The sequence below is a fragment of the Sciurus carolinensis genome, chromosome 4, assembly GCF_902686445.1.
Source record: "Sciurus carolinensis chromosome 4, mSciCar1.2, whole genome shotgun sequence".
In the NCBI taxonomy this organism is placed as follows: domain Eukaryota; kingdom Metazoa; phylum Chordata; class Mammalia; order Rodentia; family Sciuridae; genus Sciurus; species Sciurus carolinensis.
In genome coordinates this window covers 106066924-106087572 of record NC_062216.1, presented here as the reverse complement: position 1 = coordinate 106087572, position 20649 = coordinate 106066924, and the positions used below count along the sequence as shown (strand labels likewise).

Genomic DNA, 20649 nt, shown 5'->3' with positions numbered 1-20649 from the left:
GAAAAGGTGAGACACAGGTGACACTTATAGCAGTAGGACAAATGATGGTCTATTTATTTAAACCCAAGGTTAGACCTCATGAGGAACCATCTGGAAAAAAGTGTTCTCTTCTCCTCATCTTTGTGAATATGTTGCTAAGGTTCCCCAGTGAACTGAAATGGAATAATCAGATTTTACTTCTGGAGATTTCACTGCCCTCTATTTTTAAGGTCTGAGCCCAGGGGTATTTCCCATTTTGGAAATAAGCAACAAGATTTGGATTTGTTGCTTTTGGGCTGAGTACTCAAAAATAAAATCAAACATGCTTACACCAGCAACACATTTTGTAGCTGTAATTTGAAACTGCTGATTCTAATTTAATTTATTTCTTTTGGCCTCCAACCTTATTATATTCAAGTAGTGATAAAACACAAGGAAAAATGTAAAGATGAGCTGCTTGCATTCATCTAAAATATTAAGGAGTCAAAGCTACACCTGATTTCACTCCCTATAATGAAAGTCAGAACATCTATCAAGTTACCCGGGAAGGTGAAACCACACAACACTGGTTGCTATAATCTCCTCTCAGTCTATCCTAATGTGAGCCTCAATTTTCTAATTCATGGACTGTGGCAATATGTCAATCTCAGGAAATTCTGTACAGTGTTCTGATTCCTTATAGTTTTCTATCTCCTCCTTTGTCATCCCCCTTTTTTTTAATATTGAGAAGTTAAGCCAATTTTCATTCTATGCAGTCATGCCTTCTCCTTTAGCAGGTTCTATGGGATCCTCCAGATCACTGCATTTCTTTTGAATAACCAGTTGTATTTGTATTATATTGAAACTCTCGATCATGTCATTGATAATATCCTCTGTTTTTCTTATGCAAGTTGGAAGCTCAGAGACAACTTTGTAACTGACCTTTAGCTTCTGAACAAGATATTATGGTTTATAATAAATAATTTTATTAGGAAGTACACTTCATTTTATTTTTCTTTCTTTATACTTCATCCTGATTTACTCATCTAATTACTTTTATTTTTTATGTATTTCTATAAGTGACCTCAAAGATTTTTCTTTACTTTCCTAATATTTCTTTATTTTAATTGAAAGTTAAAAATTCTATAAATATTTATCATTTAAAACACGTTCTTTAAAAATAGGTACACATTGTGGAAGACTAAATTGAGCTAATATGCATTACACAAATTCTGTGTGCAGTAAGAACACTTAAGATCTAATCTTCAAGCGATTTTCAACAAGACAGTACATTAGCTATAGTGACCATGCTATAAAATAGATCTTTGGAACTTATTCCTCCCAGCTGAAATTTTCTATTCTTTGAACAACACCTCCCCAACCCCTCTCCTTCCATCATTCCCTGGTAACCACCATTTTATTCTCTACATCTATTAGTTTAACAATTTGTGTACTCCACAAATAAGTATCAAATACTTCAATAACTTATAAATATTTAATGTAGTATTAGCATAAAGAGCAAATAACCATGAAAATTATATGCATTTTTAAGGCCAGTAAGAATCAATTTTTGAATTATTTGTATTGTTAGTTACTACCTTAGTCACAAATAACCATAAGCAGTCAGTCTTTTGTATCCATGGGTTCTGCATCAACAAATTCAACCAAATGAATATGGAAAATATTGAGAAAAAAAAAACTATCTGTACTAAATGTGTACAGATGTTTTTCCTCATCATTATTCCCTAAACTACACAGGATAACAACTTATTTACACAGGATTTACACTGTATTAGTTATAACACATAATCCAGAGATAGTTTAAAGTATATGGGAGGATTTGCATAGGTCACATACAAATATTGTGCCATTTTATATAGAGACTTAAGCATCCTCAGATTGTGGATTCACAGGGATCATGGAATCAATCACCTGTGCATACCAAGGAACAACATACTTGTACATAAGACTTAATGAAGAGCTGGGTACAGTGGCGCACACCTGTAATCCGAGCAGCTTGGGAGGATTAGACAGGAGGATTCCAAGTTCAAAGCCAGTACAACTTAGGGAGGCCCTGAGCAACATAGTGAACTTGTTTCAAAATAAAAAATAAAATAGGGTTGGGGATGTGGCTCAGTGGATAAGCACCCTGGGTTCAATCCCCAGTACCCCCAGCAAAACAAAAACAAAAACAAAAACCACACCACAAACAGAAAACAAAAACCCAAACCTGATAAAGCCTAAAACTTAATTATAAAAACTCCTAGCAATCTAGGATCAAAAAAGAACCCTTTTAACTTCTTAAGAGAAATCTAAAAAATTTACAATAAGTGTGACATTTAAGGAAATTTTGTGAACATTCCCATTAAATCAAGAACAATATAATGGTGATTTCTCTGTGTTGCTGGTTTTGTTCTAGAGATTTTAACCACTGTGATTAGACAAGAAAGAAGTATAGGATGGTAAAGGACAACAAAACTGTCATCATTTGTAGACAAGATAGTCTTCATCTGAAAAAATTTAAAAGCAGCATTGGAAATGATAAGAACTAAAAAGAGTTTATCAACAGACTTCTTCTTTAACAAGCAACCATAAGCCATAAACTGCAACAGGAAATGTTTTTGATAACAGCAACAAAATTTTAAAATAATTAAGAAAAGTTAATAAAAAGGTATGAGATCTTCGTGGACATCATTATAAACTTTATAAGATAAAACACCTCATTAAATGGAATAATATACTATGTTCATCATATTAAAATTTTCTGATAAAGTTTTAAACATTTTCAAAGAGATCTCATTCAGTTTCTAAGCAAACAATTTGGCCTTACACTGACTAATATGAAATAATGAACAATTTTTAAAGCTCATAGGATCTAAAATCAATTAGTTGTCTCACAGTATTTGCAAATGTGGGTAAAATCATATTTAGTTATACAATAAGCTTGATAACTAATTTCTTTAAAATTCCTTATTCTACATTCTCTGAGTCAGAGCCTCCTACCATACACTAAAGAATTCTTAAGGCCAGATAAGAATACACATGTATACTTCCATATATAACCTTTTCCTCAACTTCAAGGATATAAAGTTTCCATCAACTTTTAGAAATGGATTAAAACTCACATCCAGAACTACTTACATTTTTTTTTTTTGAGCTGTCTAGAACCTTCTTTTACCATCATCTGAATTATACCGCTACATGGTCATGAACACATCTGTCTGAAGGCTGGTGTCAGACAAAATAAAATCCAAAATAGATCAATTCTACCCCTTGTTAACAGTTCTAGCAAAAGGAAATTTGAAGAAACAAACAACTACTAACAAAATTGTTCAGGCAGAGTTGGAGAAATACACAGGGATTTGTTTTATTTAAAACATCTTTGCTCTGAACAGTATGGCTTAAGCATAGTTAGCTACATTCATCATGTACTGTGCCAAACACTGCTGACTGCTATGAACAGCTGTTCTCCCCTTATTTATTACAAAGAAAAGGCTGAATGTTTTTCAGCTATTGGATGATCAGGTGATTCAAGAGATAATTAGACCAGTTTCGATTAGTCTATGATAAAAAGGCAACTCCATTCATCTTACCAGCATAGTTCCTTGGTATACACAGGGATTGAGTTGTGTGAACAACAAACTTCATGGATGTGCAAGTGTCTGATATAAAATTTGCATATAACCTATACACATTCTCCTACATTTTTTAAATCATCTCTAGATTATGAGTTTTGCCTAATACAATGTAAATGGTTGTTATACTGTATTGTTCAGGGAAAAATGACAAGAAAAAGCATTTATGTGTGTTTAGTATAGATGTCATTTTTTTCTCTGAATATTTTCTATCAGCAGTTGGTTTAATCTGTGGACACAGAGCTAACAGACATGAAGGACCAATTGTGATAGACTTAGGAATAAACTACAATAGACAATGAATTGTAAAGGAATGTCTGCTAAGGGCATTTCTTGAGGAGTTGCTTGTCTTTAAAAGGGAGAGGCATGAGAAAGGACGTCCTCTCTTTCTGCCTGTGGCTACCTAGAGTTGTAGTAGCCAACTTACAAGTTCAAATGAAGTAAATTTAGGAAGAGCCAACATACTGAGGATGGCAGGGCAAAAGGATAGAATGGCCTCATTAAGCCAATAAATTATCTAGCCTAGAGAGTGCTCTATATCCAGACTATTTGTTAAATGAGAACAAAATTATTTTCTTTTAGTTTTTAAGCTGTTTTGAACTTAGTTTTCATGTGACTTGCAATGAAAAATATCTAGACTGATTCTGTGCCAAGTATAGTATAAACTGGGATGAGTGCTTATGGAAACAGTTTATACTTATCCACAAGAAAAATCTACATAAAAATAAGTTCATGCTATTACAGGAAAGTATAATAGTTTTGAAGTGATTTCACTAACAGAAGGGGACAAAGCTACATGCTATGTGGATGTTTGGCTAGAACAGAATTTTCTCTTGCTCACGAGGAGATAGATACAGCCTTTTAAGCCTCTGTTTATGATTTTGGTGTTTGTGGCCCTATCACTTCTATATTTCTCCAGCCCTAAAACACGTTTAACAAGTTTTTCGATGAACCCTGGTGAAGTCAAACTTAGTACTGTTTTAGGAAATCGATATGACTTACACATATTTTTTCTTTCAAAAGAAACAGGAGTTTGAAATTGCCTTCCCTTGGTATTGTCCTAAATCCTCAATAAGCCCTGACAAGGAGTATGATGGAACTTGAAAATGTTTTATGGATTAAAAAAAAAAAAAAAACGTGATTCCAAAGCTGAGTTTTGAATTTTGGTAGAGTATAAACTAAGTAATATGTACAAATACAAACTGAAACTACTTCAAAGCACAGATCACAAAAACCAACATCAAGGTATATCAATCCATGGATTCAAGAATTGCCAAATTTAATGATTTTTTTTTCCTTTCTATTTATAAGAGTTATCCCGGGACCTATGTTTTTATCTAAAGCAAATGCAGAATTTATTAATAACGTAAGTAGCCGTAGGGTCCCTTCACCATGGCAGTAAAGCTCTTGTCTAAAACCAGAATTATTTCCTTTATACTTTAATGGATTTGATCTGTTTAACTTACTTCAGTCTCGATTATGCTCCACTGGCATATGGAAGCTTAATGAATATTTTTGATAATAGTGACTATGACTGCACAGAATGTCTTAGTGTCCACAGGAAAAGCACTCTAAGCTATTGTACTCCAGTGATAAAATCATATAACTGAGAGCCATGCTTTTTTATACCAAGACATTGTTTTAAGCAAGCTTCCAATAAAAGAAGAAGATACATAAATGAACTATTTGATATGTGCTAAAATGTATGAAACATCAACATATGCTATTTTACTTAATCTTAACCATAATCCCATGGACTAGGTATTGGGATCCCATTTTCCTGAATCTAAGATTCCACTGATTATGCGGTGAGCCAGTGTCTTATGTACCAACAATAAAAATTTGGCCAATAAAATATGATATACCATTTTTAAGATGCAATCTGATTTCAGAGCTGTCAAAATGTAAAACAAAAAAAATTTTTTTTGAAAAAAACACAATATTGATAAGAACATTTTCCTGGTTGCTGTCCTGTCAGAAATAATGCTTTCCACCTTCCTCAGGTCTGAGTGATAGAATGTGAGCACAATAGCTGCAGTTACTTCAAGACCAAGGTGGTGAAGAAGAGTTCTTTCTCCATCTTCTCTCTCATCCTATCTACTACTTGTGTTGATAACCAGGGTGACCCCAAACTACCTGTTGAATTGAGCCTTCTGTGTTGGCCTGGGTTCATGAATGACAGCAAGGAACAGATCCCACTCCAAACCATATGCCAAATAGGGATGACACCTTTACTTTTGACATAGCAATAAATCTTTTTATTGTCAAATCATTATCATCTGGAAGCCTATTTGTTATAACTAGAATTATTCCAACCAGTACAGTGGCAGAATTAAAAAGTTAAATCAGACTCCAAAGCCTGGGGCTCATTCTGTTCCAACATGTAAATATAAAATTCTGAACTTAAGCCCCTCCAAATTTATACACATAAATAAACCAAGACTGATCACTTCATTTTTAAAAAGATTTCTTTGTTTCATTTATAAAAATTGGCAAAAAAAAAATAGACTTAAGATTGTTATATTTCAGGGAGAAAGTACAGAGAGGGACAGTTAAGATTATGTATGTGTCATAACACATACGTGAGGGCGGAAAAATTAAAGACCAAGGGAATGGTTTCCGAAGTGGGTAAAGTGATTCCTATCAGTGTGCACTCCTTTCATCCTGTTTGAGTTTAATATAGTTTGGGTCCAGGTAAAGAAGCCCCAGACTGTTGTTATAACCCTGGCCTACTGCTTTGATATCTCTAGATAAGTACAGCCCTGTTTCTTGAAACAGCTTGAAGCAAAGGAAAGGGAGGAGGAAGCAGCTTGAGTGGGACAGGATGAAAGGGAAGAAAGGAAGGTAACAGAAAACACAAATAATCGAGAGCTCAGGTTCTGGATTCAAGACAAGAGTTTGAACCCCGGCTCTACTATTTAGTGGATTAGCACCCATAATCTTGAGTCACTATTGAACCTTTCTTAAGGGTCAACTCTGTCATTCATAAAATGTTGTGATCACAGAACTCAGCTCAAAGTACAATGAGAATTAAATGAGAAAAATGCATGCAAAATGTACCTATGACTCCTGAGTGAGCAAGCACTGAACGCTAGTTGCTACAATGTTGTCACTGATCATTAGCTTCCTTTTCTACCCACTTGCAAATAGCCAGTTGTGTTTTAATATAACTCTCTTCTTCACAGTAGGAAGTACAATTCCTTCAAAGAAAGTGAGCCTTCAGTATAAAACCAACTGAGGTTAAAAGTCTGAAGAAGTTTCCATTTCTAAATTTTTAAAAATTATTTTTAATATGTCTTGAGGGAACAAGAGTACAGAAAAGAATAAAATTATGTTTGGTATATGATATTTCAACACCAATTTCACTTTATTGTTTACATAAAAATAGCACTTTTTTCATTTTATAATATTATAAGGAATAAAAAAGAAAATATAAAAAAACTTACCCTTTGTTTTTCATTTGTACCCTTTTTATTGGTCTCTTTTCTACTTTCATCTTCATATACTAGAACAAAGTCGATTCTTCTCTGACCATCATTAAAAAAGAGGGAGTCAGATTTGCCATTGAATTCTTCCTGTGTGGAATAATAAAAAAAAAAAATTATAATTTGGCGGAAAAGTGCGGATTTATAAATGCTTATTTTCTAGCTTTAATAGGTTCATCAATCTGCTTATGGAGAAAGAAAAATATATTCATTACTAGTTACTTGACCAAGCAGTTGTGGCCCCATGATCTTTGCAAGCATGGTCCGTTCCTGGTGAGAGGAAGCCTTAGAATCCAGCAGTTCGGTACTATTCTAGTAAATGCATAGAGACACATCAGTATTACATAGGTAACACATTCATCCAAGAATTATTCCCACCTCATCAAGCAAAGGCCTATGGAGTTTGGAAATGGACAGAGTAAAAAGATCTGCCTATCTGAAGGACTGAAGTTTATTTAACAAGAAAAATGAGACAAAACCCTGTTGAAGACAAAACTCTTTCTTAAACTCTGTTGAAGAATTTCATCCTTCCTGTGTTTTATTTTCTAACCTCTGAATCCTTTTCCATGACTTATCTTCAGAACTCACACTTTATAGATGGTATCATTGTTTTACCTTGAGCAAGTGCCAGGAGATGCTTCCATACACACAAAAGTAACACAAGTCATAACTATTTGTCCTCAAATTCACAATGTACTGCCACCCACAGAAAAGATTTTTAAGATTCTTAAAAAGTAGCAACAATAACAAATTAAATGAGTCTTTCACTTATAGCTTGAAAGACTAAACAAAGAAATAATAGCAGAATACAGACCTAATACAATTTAAAACCACCCCTATTTCCATATGGATTTGGACAGAACTGGTTTAGTCTGCTCTGAGCAAAGACCTGAGTTTGTGTTCTTGCACAGTCTGTTAGGACGCTTATGTTAATTGTATTGTTTAAGAATCAGACTGCATTTAACTGATAAGTAATATTTTAAAAATTTCTTTTCCATTGAAAACTGGTGGGAGATTGCATTTTGCAATCATTTGATGGAACCACTTGTATGTTATGTTCATTAAATGTGATTAATTCGTCTGTGTATTCAGCATCAATTAGCACAAAAATCACATTTTATCACCACCACATCACTTTCTTTTTTTCTTCACACTGTGGAGAAGAGAGATTTTTTGCAACATATATGAAACTAATACTTGTTATTTCTTTCCTCTCTCCTACCAAGGAGTGTGAGAAAGCTTATCACTAGTAACTGAAGTGCCTTCCATTTAACAGGTTAATTCTACCTGCAGAAGGAACACTGCTGAGGTGAGTCATCTCAATATGCTCCCCGACCCCCAGTGTCACTTAACCAGGGATTCAAACCACCAACAGTGTGACTCTGCCTTGAGGTTTCTTCTATCAGGACACACTTAGGGTCCAGGAAAACAAACTCATCAAAGTCTTAGGCCAATGCCATTGTCCAGTTCTTCTATTTGCTATTTTAGTCATGTAAAATCATTAAAGTTTCTTTAAAGCTATATAAAAATGTTAAGCCCTGCATGAGTTAGTTAAGACTAACTCATGCATTTGGTCATTAAAATGACGGACAACAAAATTATTCCTTTCTTGAAGTTTAACATTATCTGTCATTTTAGCTATAGAGATCTTTAGGCACCTTCAATTTCTCTTCCTTTCAATGAGGATTTTACTGCTGGTGACGATCAGGGAAGTTGGTAGAGGAAAACTGTATGAAGAGATTTAAAAAAGAAAAAAGAAAGAATAACTTCTCAGAAGGGCAAAGGGAAGTGAGTCAGGGTGGAACTGGTCAGGAAAACCTGGTCATCATGAAGACAATTAAAAAGTGTATAAAAAGCAACTTGTTCTCTGTAGCCTTGGGTGGAGTTCTGTAGGAGCTCATTGACATGAAGCTGTGAAGAACTGGGCATCTGTACATGGCTCCAGGCTCTCTTCCCTTGCCTGGCCATTGCTTGGCAGCACAGGTTGGCAGCTTGCTCCTAAGTAATCTGGTCTGGCATGTATGCCTCTTGAGTGTGATGTCAGAACATGGCCCTCTGTTTGGAAGAAAACCCCCATGAGTTGGCAAGAGTTGCCTGTGTGAAATAAATACTTCACACTCTGATACAATACTATTGTAATTCAACACCACGGAAAAGAAAACTAAGTTTCCTCCTGCTGTGAAATCCAGGTTTCTCACCTCTTGGCAAAAGACATCCTACTAGGCTCTTGGGAAAAAGGGAGAAACTAAAACTGGACTGGAAAGACTATGCAACAAACAACGGAATTGGTCTAAATAAAAAGATTTGTGAACAAAAATATATTGTTAAAAAAAAGCTGAATTTTTCAGTAATTATTTTCACTACAAGACTAACTCATGCATTTGGTCATTAAAATGACGGACAACAAAATTATTCCTTTCTTGAAGTTTAACATTATCTGGAGGAAGTAAAATTTTAATAGTTTCTCAAAATAAACATTGGTAATCTTTAAAGGACTGATAATTTGGAGATGGATTATCCGAGTCTTGGCCTCCACACCTTTTCTTGGTATCTACTCAAATTTTGATCTTTAGTCTTTTCTACCAAGTCAAAAGGCATCAAGATAAAATAACCAAAAATTTGGAAACTCTGTGGAGACTCCTTAGAAAACTTGGAATGGAACCACCATTTGACCCAGCTATCCCACTCCTTGGCCTATACCCAAAGGACTTAAAATCAGCATATTACAGAGATACAGCCACATCAATGTTCATAGCTGCTCAGTTCACAATAGCCAGATTGTGGAACCAACCTAGATGTCCTTCAATTGATGAATGGATAAAGAAACTGTGGCATATATATATATATATATATATATATATATATATATACACAATGGAATATTACTCAGCCATAAAGAATGATAAAATTATGGCATTTGCAGGCAAATGGATGAAACTGGAGAATATCATGCTAAGTGAGATAAGCCAATCTCAAAAAAGCAATGGACGAATGATATCGCTAATAAGTGGATGATGACACATAATGGGGGGTGGGAGGGGTTAGTGTTAGGGTTAGAGTTAGGGTTAGGGAGGGGGGCAAGAATGGAGGAAGGAAGGACTGTATAGAGGGAAAAGAGGGGTGGGAGGGGTGGGGGGGAAGGGGAAAAAATAACAGAATAAATCAAACAACATTACCCTATGTGAATTTATGATTACACAAATGGTATGCCTTTACGCCATGTACAAACAGAGAAACAACATGTATCCCATTTGTTTACAATAATAAAAAAAAAATTTGGAAACTCATTTAATCCTGTTTAGCAGCTTGAATTTAAAAATACTAAAAGAAAAGGTTTAAAATTTATTAAGTAAGATCACTTTAGAGATTAGAGTTTATGTATGGTCACTAACCTTCCCAATGGGAAATTTATTAATTCGTATGCTCATCAGGGTAACCAATTGCTACTCTGAGGGTCCAGGGCAAATGCCTTAATACCAAGGCAATAAGCAGAGTCTTTATCTGTTAATATATCACCCTTTGTCTGGGAAAAAAATATCAAGCACATTTCTAATCAGTTTGGAATCTATAATGTATTGGTTTATACCCACTGTCCTCCCTGGTCCTCAGGACACCAAACGCCACCAATCTAGTATTTGTTTACTACTTATTGGCAACCTGATCTGATGCTATACTAAGAGCTAAAGGCCGGACTACCTATATTCAAAGGACTATGTATGGTCATTTGTCATTATATCCAAATAATCCAAAACAACACTGCCAACCACTGCAGAATAGTGACCTGGCCACCTCTGCTTTCAGCTGTTTGACTTTGACATTTCACACTTGGGGTGAAGAGAAGACAAGCTTAGTGTGAGCAAGGGGGCAGCTGACAAGGAGAATTTGGCTGAGTAGGGAGGAAGGAGAATGAACATGAAGGAGGTCAGGTGTGATTTACCCAAGTGATGGTCTCCCTCTTCTCAATCTGATTTCACTCATTTTATGTGTGGGTACTCCTTCAGCAAAAGAACTTAGAAGTGCAGGATCCTTCAGGACAAATCAGGACAAAATGCACATAGCAAAATTACTCTGCTTAGTACTTTCAAGCTAGTGTGAATCTGAAAACATGAAAAATATAATTTTTGCTGTAAGGAAGTACATGTAGGCACCAGAACTGTACCCAGAGTCAGTTGAAGCCTCTAGTACTGAAAGACAGTGGTTGAGAAAGATTGTCCTGGTGGACAGAAAAACAAATTTAAAGATGAGAATTTTCCATTAATACATGGTAGGAAATTTTCTCATAAGCAATCTCTGATTGAACTGTGGCACTGGACTTTTCCTCGGACATCATGCTTCAGTTAAATGAAGGGAAAACTTCAGGAAGGTGAGGTCTGTCTGGGCAGAGACAGAGTTGCCTGAGTCTAAGTGCCCTGGGGCACTTGTGGTCATCTTTGTGAGGAAGTCCACCTTACTAAGCATACTCCCAGGGCTCTTGACGTTACAACTTTTGTGAGTCCGTAAAGCAACTTGCTGCTCAACACTTTCAAGTGCCTTTAACATGGGTCCTCAAACAACCCTGATAGGAACCAAGTCGAAATTTACTACAGAGGAATCTATGCCTATCATTTAAAGAGCTAAACTTAAATTATTTGTCCAAGATCTGGATAAAAAGGCGTAATATTGGAATCTTTGTTTGAACTCTTGTTAATGTACAATGGTGTCTGACCCTTGCCTTAGATAATGAGTGATACTAATTCTATCTCTTGAATTTTCAAACAACCTACGAGACTAATAAGTATTCCAGGCTCATTTGGGTTAATGCTATTGACCTTTACACAAGAAAGGTTTATTGTCTAACAATAATAGTTGAGAAATTACACTGTGAAAAATAAATAGAATCAAAATATTCACACAATTAAACAGTAATTGATAAGTGAATGTGAACTAAAGATGTGGCTTTCTTCAGGAAAATAATGTCATTAATTTCAAGAAAACGAAACAAACTTAAGTCACAGAAAAACTGAACTGAAAATGTGGGATCTTCTATTTTATAGTAAAACTTGAATCCACACACACGCAGTAAGTTCCAGGGGGAAAAAATCCAAAGTTTAGAAGGAAAAGTCTTTATGTGGATCTTAGAAAATAGGGAATTATAATTAAATTTTCTTTACATGCCATGCAGTTACGAATGACATATATTCCTAAGTGTTTATCTTAACTAGGGCAGAGTTCAGGGAGATTCAAGGTCTAAGTAATAATGAATCTTTTTTTCCCCTTTACACAACTGTGCAAAAATACTGTAGAGATGGAAGACAATACGTCAAATTTTATTTCTTTTATGACAAAAATGTACACTGCAATGAAAAATGCCAAGAATTTAGCCAAAATAAGTGTCATGAATTATCAATATGGAAAGTTGCTGATACTTCAAGAAGCAGGATGGGGGTTGGTGGAGGAAGTAACACATATGTAACAGCGTAAAGAGAAGTACACAAACATGCAGGAGCTTGTTTCTGACCAGACCAGGCATTCAGGAGTGTGCTAATGGCAGAGAAAGCAGGGGAAAAGGAGAAGGATTCATCCTGGAGTGAGAACTTCAACGCTCTTTGAGTCAGCGTGTCAGGATGTTCCAAAACATCTCTTATTGGTGGTGACTCTATGATAATAGAGAGGTGTACTCAGGAGTGACCCAGAATGATTTTTATACAAATCACACTGTTTCCTTCCTCATTCTGTTACCTATACTGTCCATTTCTGAAGGCCAGTTTCCAGGCTTGCTCCCTTGAGGTCTCTGCTGAGCCTCAGCTTGTAGCCCCTCAGAATACAGAGAGCCCCCTTTTTTTTCCTGATGAAAAACATTAATATACGCTCAATACAAAAAAAAATTCTGAAGATGCAGGAAAGTATAAAGGGAAAAAATAAAAGTCATATGTAATCCCATTTCCAGAGATGAACTCAGTATAAAAATATTTTGTAGTTCATCCCTTTAGGATTACAAGCTCATGCATGCACATTAACCAAAACAGTACCATGTTATACATACTGTTTTATAAACATCAGAGACATTTTTTCTAGCTTTACATAAAGCTCTGCATCATCATGTTTGATAGCCGAAATATAATTTAGTTAAACAGTTCCTCCACTGATGAACACAGAAGTTGCTTCCAATTTTCTGCTTTTATAAACACTGCCGCAATGAGCCTTCTTGTACATATGTATTTGTGCACGTGTTCAATTACTATTTTGTGAGACTAAATTCTGGAAGCAGATTTTAAGTGCCATGGCCTTTTCAAACACTTCTGATACACAGGTTGTTAAATCATCATCAAAAATATTTATAAAATCAACACCTCCTCCAGCAGAGTATTAGAGTACCTTGTACCAATCTCTCAAGATTGCAGTCTTTTTCACTTGTTCCAACATCATAGTAAGTGAGGGAGGGCACCAACACCTCTTCAAAGGTAAGCACTCAAAGTGAGAATGTGAAGGGAAGGGTTGGAGAGGGTCCTATGCATCCCCAAAGATGCATGCACCAAACAATATAAATGTGGAAACAGAATGACCTATAACCACTGTGGACTCTGGTACATATGTGAGCAGGCTATGTCACCTGCTATGGTTTGAAACTAGGAATGCCCCAGGAAAAGCTCATATGTTAGGCAATGTTCAGAGGTGAAAAGATTGGATTATGAGAGCTATAACCTCATCAGTGGATTAATCCATTTGATTAATCCATTTGATGGATTAATAATTTGAAGGCAGGGAATATAACTCAGGTGGTTGAGTGCTTACCTGGCATGCATGAGGCCCAGGTTTCAAATTTCAGCACCACAGAAAAAAAAAGGTAGTGGATTGGTGGATTAATAATTTAAGAAGACTACCGGGTGGTAACTGTGGGTGGATGGGTGCGGCTAGAGGAGGTAGGTCACTGGGGGCATGCCTTTGGGGATTATATTTTGTCCCTGGCTCCTCTTTCTATTTCCCAGCTGACATAAGGTAAGCAGTTCCTCTCTGCCATACCCTTCCACCACGATGTTTCTCCTTTGTAGCCAGCTAACCATGGACTGAGAACTCTGAAACCATAAGTCCAAAATAAACTTTTTCTTTTCTAAGTTTTTGTTCATCAAAAAGCTAACAAGATACCATAACAGGCTGTGGTCATGGAAAATAGGTCAGGGAATAATGTACATAGTAATCTTAAAAGACTTTATTTTTACCAAAGTCCTGAAAGGAAAAGAGAGACATATTCTAAGGAATACTTTATCAGTCAGACCTGGGGGTTCAGCAATGCTGATAGGTTCTCTGCAAATGTGAAAGTTTAACTGGAATGTACCAGGCTAATTTTAGAAGGTCACTACCCCATTGACTGACTTTCCATTAAAAATTACATGGCACCTGCGTAACTACCAAATATCTGTTATGTATTTTTTAAATTATTTTTAAATTTTTTACAGACTGCATTTTGATTCATTGTAAACTTTCTCCAGATTTAGAACCTACCACTTATTTGATTTAAAATTTATTTCTGTTGCAAATTAAAATTAGTGTACAAATTCTTTAAAAATAGTCTTAATATTTTATACTGGTAAATACCAATTAATTCCCAAATGGCTGAACTTATTACTTGCAGTCATTTCTTAGTAGGGACAGATGTAGTTACTTACCATATCACTAGATTTTATCATGAAAATGCCTTTTCATTGTGTTTGCTGCTATTACTACACACACAACAAATAGTCACATGCCACTGACCTCCTGATTTGGAATAAGTATTTTGCCATTTTTCCTTCTGTGTTAAATATAACTCTCTAGATTTCTAGTATGAGAACACTGCAGTTTAAACAATGAATAAGGACGAAGATACAATGCCTATGGCATAATTATTATTAAATATTTCCTTCTAGTCCATGCCAAGGAAACAGTACTTTTATTAAGTGGAGTAATTTCTGAACTAGAGTAGAGGATATAGGAAAATAGAACTTTGAAATGATCTTTAAAATAAAACTTCCTTAAAAGGAATTAACCAGGGCTAGGGATGTAGTTCAGCAATAGAGTGCTTGCCTAGTATGTGCAAGGTCCTGGATTCAATCCCAACACAGCAAACATATAAACAAAAAACTAGCGTAGATGAAAAAGACTCTTATTGCTGAAAGATGCTACGTTAGGAGCCTTAGTGAGTTTTTTCCTAAAACTCACAGAGTTGTAATTGGGGTTTTCATTAACACGGCTTCAATTTTTTTTTCCTTTCCTGTTTTCCTGCAGAACTTCCACTGCTTTAAAGTCTCAATTTAGCTTTCCTTTAAAAAAAATAAATTAATTAATGACTGCACAAAAGAAAGAGAACAATGAAGAAAAGCTAGGCTGTACAAAGAAAAGGCAAAGTGAAAATGCCTACAGTGGTTGTTTTTAGACTTTCCTTTTCTAGAGGAAGATTGTCACCAGTTCACCTTGTTCTCACCTGGCAGGGATAACACTGGTAAAAGAAGCATGAGGCAGATTAAACTGGAAGATATTCCTAGCAGAGGGTTAGGAAAGAAAAGGTGATAGAGGAAATAATGTAAGTGGTACAAGAGGACATTTGAGGGAGAATGATTATTCTTCTGGAGGCTAAGCTCTGAATGTTTCAGTATCTCATTTGGCTTTACTATCCATTATGGATTCAATTTCCATTCATATATATATAATTTTTTGAAACTATGAGTATTTTCAGCGTGTACTATCTCTTGAGGAAGAAGGTTCTGTAGATTTTGAACCTATCACAAGATGGTTGTCCTGAATTATACTCCTAGACTTTTAAGAAGTAGCTCATAATGTTATATTTTGGAATCAGCTGGGAACCAAAATAATCATGTTACAATCAGATTTTTTTTTTTGGATTTAGTGGATTTCCACAACATCCTATCTAAACTTTCCTTTTTAAGGTTCTTCATCCTCTAAACCAATAATTTTCACATGCTTTCACAACTACCTATTCCTCCCTCCCTACCTTCTTGTTCTTCTTCATTAACCATCTTTCATCTGTTTTTAACATTATACTTATTTATTTATTTTTTGTAGTTGTTGTTTTTGGTTGATACGAGGGATTAAACCCAGGGGCACTTCACCACTGAACTACATTCCCCATCCTTTATATTTTTTTATTTTAAGACAGGGCTTTGCTAAATTGCTGAGGATGGCCTCAAACTCACAATCCTCCTGCCTCAGCCTCTCAAGTCAGTGGAATTACAGGTATGCACCATCATTCATTTCCTTCATTTTTATTTCTTAGAAACTCAACTAATTATGTCTCAAACATACTCACTGGTAGCTCCCATTCACCAGAACCACAGCTGTGAACTGCCCCCTCTTTCTCCATCAACCTATGTCTTATGTGATCCAGGTTAGTAGTTCTTGAAATTGTGTACTTTTGAATAAAGAGTCAATCTCACAGAAGCTGACTCTCTTCTGAGAATGAACAGAAAAGAGCTTCATGGTACAGCTATTCATATCCTGGGCTGAAGAATATAAATAAGGTGTAGTTGAGAGTATAACTGAGATAGTAAGTCTTCAGCTCTTTACTGGATTCTTATATAATTCTTTTCTACAGACTTCCTTAAGGTTACAATCTGTCACTCTCCTAGTGACATAGGTTTGACAGTCAACTAAGGGTTTTCCTGATAAGGTAAGATTTCTTTGGTGAGCTCTTCATCTTTCACAGGAAGTTTCCATTTCCAGTCTAGGAGCTGCCCTGAGCTATTTTTAGCTTTGTAGCAGCTGAGAGTTTGCAGCTTAGAGTGCTGTCATCCCTGTAACTCCCCCATCAACTCTTAGGTCCTGTGTACCTCTCAGCCATAATCTTCTCCGACTACTGCTCTGGGAATCAATGTTTGCCACTTCATTCACAGCAGGAAGAAAAATTAAAGAACACAGTGCCCAGCAAAGCAAAGGATTGTGGCAATGTGTATCCATTGGTTAATGTTTCATATAAATATTACTTTACTCTTTCACCTTGAAAAGTGGCTTGCCAGAAGGACTATTCTTTGAGGTAGAAAATGAGAATCCACAGATGAATCTAAACATACACACACACACACACACACACACACACCCCAAAAACAAACAAACAAAACAAGAAAAAATCTAAATGACACATTCTAAAACAATGCAAAATGCTTTAAACTGACTATAAGAGGGTGGGGGTGGAGGGGTTAAAAGAAGAATGGAGAAACTTTGGATTATGTAGAGGGAAATGGGGAGGTCTGAAAGATGGTGAATGAGATAGACATCATTATCATTACCCTACATACGATAATGTAATGGTGTGAATCTACATGATTTACAACCATAGAAACAAAAAATTGTACCCCATTTGTGTATAATGAATCAAAATGCAGTCTGTAAAAATAAATAAATAAATAGATAAATAGATAAATAAAACCTTATAAAACATTTCTCCTGTCAATTGAGAATTTTCAAGAAATGAAGTGCTCTGAAGAAATGAGTGGGTTTTCAAGATGGCAGACAAGAGGGCGGCTGCATTTCATGTTGCTCCAGGACTCAGGATTCAAAAGAGGAGATAGTGAGAGACTTGGGACCAACTCAAAGCTGCCGGGTGAGTCTCTCCCGTTAGGGAGGCGTCCGGATGGGGCGGTAGCCCCGGAGAGCAGGGAACTTTGTGAAGTAGAGTTGCTTGGCGAGATGCCCCTCCCCCCACTGGAGCGGTAAACACGGACCACAGGATCATTGTAGAGGAGGCGGCTCAGCACAGCGCTTGGACTCGGAGCAACCATTGGGGCTCCGGGCGGCTGCCTGAGAAGGAGCTGCGTGGCGAGCTGTTTGGACTCAGAGCGATCGCTTCTGAACACCGGCGGGTAGCCCGGAGGAAGAGGAGGAGCGCGGCGGGTCGCTTGGTCTGGGAGTGACTACATCAGAGCTACAGGCGGTTGCCAGAGGAGGAGGCAAGTGGTGAGTTGTTTGGACTCAAAGCGATCGCTCCTGAATACCGGTGGCCTGCCTGGAGGAGGAGTGCGGTGGTCGCCTGGTCTCCGAGCAACCGCTCCTGAAAACCCGGGGGGCTACCACGAGGAGGAGGAGAAACAGGGTGGGTCACTTGGACTCGGAGTGACTGCCTAGGGCTACGGGCGGTTGGCGGGAGGGGGAGACGCGAAGTGAGTTGCTTGGACTCCTAGTGACTGCGTCGGAACACTGGGCGGCTGTCCGGAGGAGGAGGTGTGTGGCAGGTCTCTGGGTCTTGGAACTATTGTACGGGGCTCCAGGTGGTGGCTCAGAGGAGGGGCCGCAACCCCAGGCGATTAGGTGCAGAGCAGGGTTCCAGGACCAAGGCAGCTTCTTGCTGGAAGAGCCGCACAGAGACACGCCTAGGGGTGGAGCAAAATTTCCAGGACTGCGGGCAGATTCTCTAGGAGAGGCAGCCTAAGGAGACTCGTCTGCGAAGGGTGAGGCTCCCAGGCCCAAGAGGTAGGTATGGGCCCCTGGGAACGTTGCAGAGGAAGACAGCCCAGCCCAGGCGGTAGTTGTAGATTGAGGGGAACCTCTAGGACGGGAACTGACCAGCAAGACCTCCCCACCGGGTGAGTCTTCCCTGCCGGGTGAGGTTTTCCCACAAGGTCGGTAAAACCAGAGACACAGGAACAAACAGGCCTTGCCTCAGCCCACAGCCTAGTTCCCCTTTGGATGACCATTGGTCAACAAGTGGAGGCACCTCTGCCCACTATCAGGGAAAATACATCACCTGAGGGTCATCAACCCTAGAGAGGCAGCTTCCTTGTGGAGCACCGCATTATCAACTTCCTCCAAGACTGCAGGCTACTGAAGGATAAGAGGGGACATACTAGCAATCTTCAGGGACATTATAAGTCAATAGAGGAAATCTGCAATATCTTAAGGACCCACTGGTTCCTGAACAATATGAGAAAACAAGGGAAGAAAATAACCCAAACAAATCTAGATGTTACATCAATAAAATCCAACGACAGCATGGCAGAAGAAATGACAGAAAGGGAGTTCAGAATGTACATAATTAAAATGATCAGAGAAGCAAACGATGAGATGAAAGAGCAAATACAGGCATTGAATGATGAGATGAAAGAGCAAATGCAGGCATTGAATGATAGCACCAATCGACAGTTAAAAGAGCAAATACAGGAAGCAAAAGATCATTTCAATAAAGAGTTAGAGATATTGGAAAAAAACCAAACAGAAATCCTTGAAATGAAGGAAACAATAAACCAAATTAAGAACTCCATAGAAAGCATAACCAATAGGATAGAACACCTGGAAGACAGAACCTCAGATATTCAAGACAAAATATTTAACCTTGAAAACAAAGTTGAACAAACAGAGAAGATGGTAAGAAATCATGAACAGAATCTCCAAGAACTATGGGATATCATGAAAAGGCCAAACCTGAGAATTATTGGGATTGAGGAAGGCTTACAGAAACAAACCAAAGGAATGAACAATCTATTCAATGAAATAATATCAGAAAATTTCCCAAATCTGAAGAATGAAATGGAAAATCAAGTTCAAGAGGCTTATAGGACTCCAAATACACAAAATTACAACAGACCCACACCAAGGCACATTATAATGAAAATACCTAACATACAAAATAAAGACAGAATTTTAAAGGCTGTGAGAGAAGAGAACCAAATTACATTCAGGGGGAAACCAATACGGATATCAGTAGATTTTTCAATCCAGACCCTAAAAGCTAGAAGGGCCTGGAACAACATTTTTCAAGCTCTGAAAGAAAATGGCTGCCAACCAAGAATCTTATACCCAGCAAAACTTACCTTCAAATTTGACGATGAAATAAAATCTTTCCATGATAAACAAAAGCTAAAAGAATTTACAAAAAGAAAGACAGCATTACAGAACATTCTCAGCAAAATATTCCATGAGGAAGAGACAAAACACAAAGAAGCAAATCAGCAAAGGGAGGAATTATCCTAAAGGAACTGTCAAATAAAGGAGGAACCAAGGTGTGTCAAAAAATAAATAAATAAATAAAATTTAAAAAATGAACCAAATGACCAGGAATACAAATCATATCTCAATAATAACCCTGAATGTTAATGGCCTGAATTCATCAATCAAAAGACATAGACTGGCAGATTGGATTAAAAAGAAAGATCCAACAATATGTTCCCTGCAAGAGACTCACCTCATAGAAAGAGATACCCATAGACTAAAGGTGAAAGGATGAGGAAAAAACATACCATGCACATGGACTCAGCAAAAAAGCTGGAGTATCCATCCTCATTTCAGATAATGTGGACTTCAAGCCAAAGTTAGTCAGAAGGGATAAAGAAGGACATTTCATACTGCTTAAGCCAAGCATAAATCAGCAAGATATAACAATCATAAACATCTATGCCCCAAACAGTGGCTCATCCATGTATGTTAAACAAATCCTTCTCAATTTTAGAAACCAAATAGACCATAACACAATAATACTAGGTGATTTTAACACGCCTCTCTCACCACTGGACAGATCTTCCAAACAAAAATTGAAAAAAGAAACCATAGATCTCAATAACACAATCAATAATTTAGACTTAACAAACATTTATAGAATATACCATCCAACC

General features: G+C 37.0%; 1 protein-coding gene across 2 annotated transcripts in view; it reads right to left on the bottom strand.

Annotated features, from left to right (window-relative positions):
- Ano6 (anoctamin 6) overlaps positions 1–20649 on the bottom strand; it is a 196348-nt gene that overhangs the window by 83672 nt on the left and 92027 nt on the right. For both annotated transcript variants that reach the window (XM_047549386.1, XM_047549387.1), the window contains one exon: positions 7040–7168. In XM_047549386.1, coding sequence (XP_047405342.1) covers positions 7040–7168 — 129 coding nt within the window. The remainder of the gene's footprint in view (positions 1–7039; positions 7169–20649) is intronic.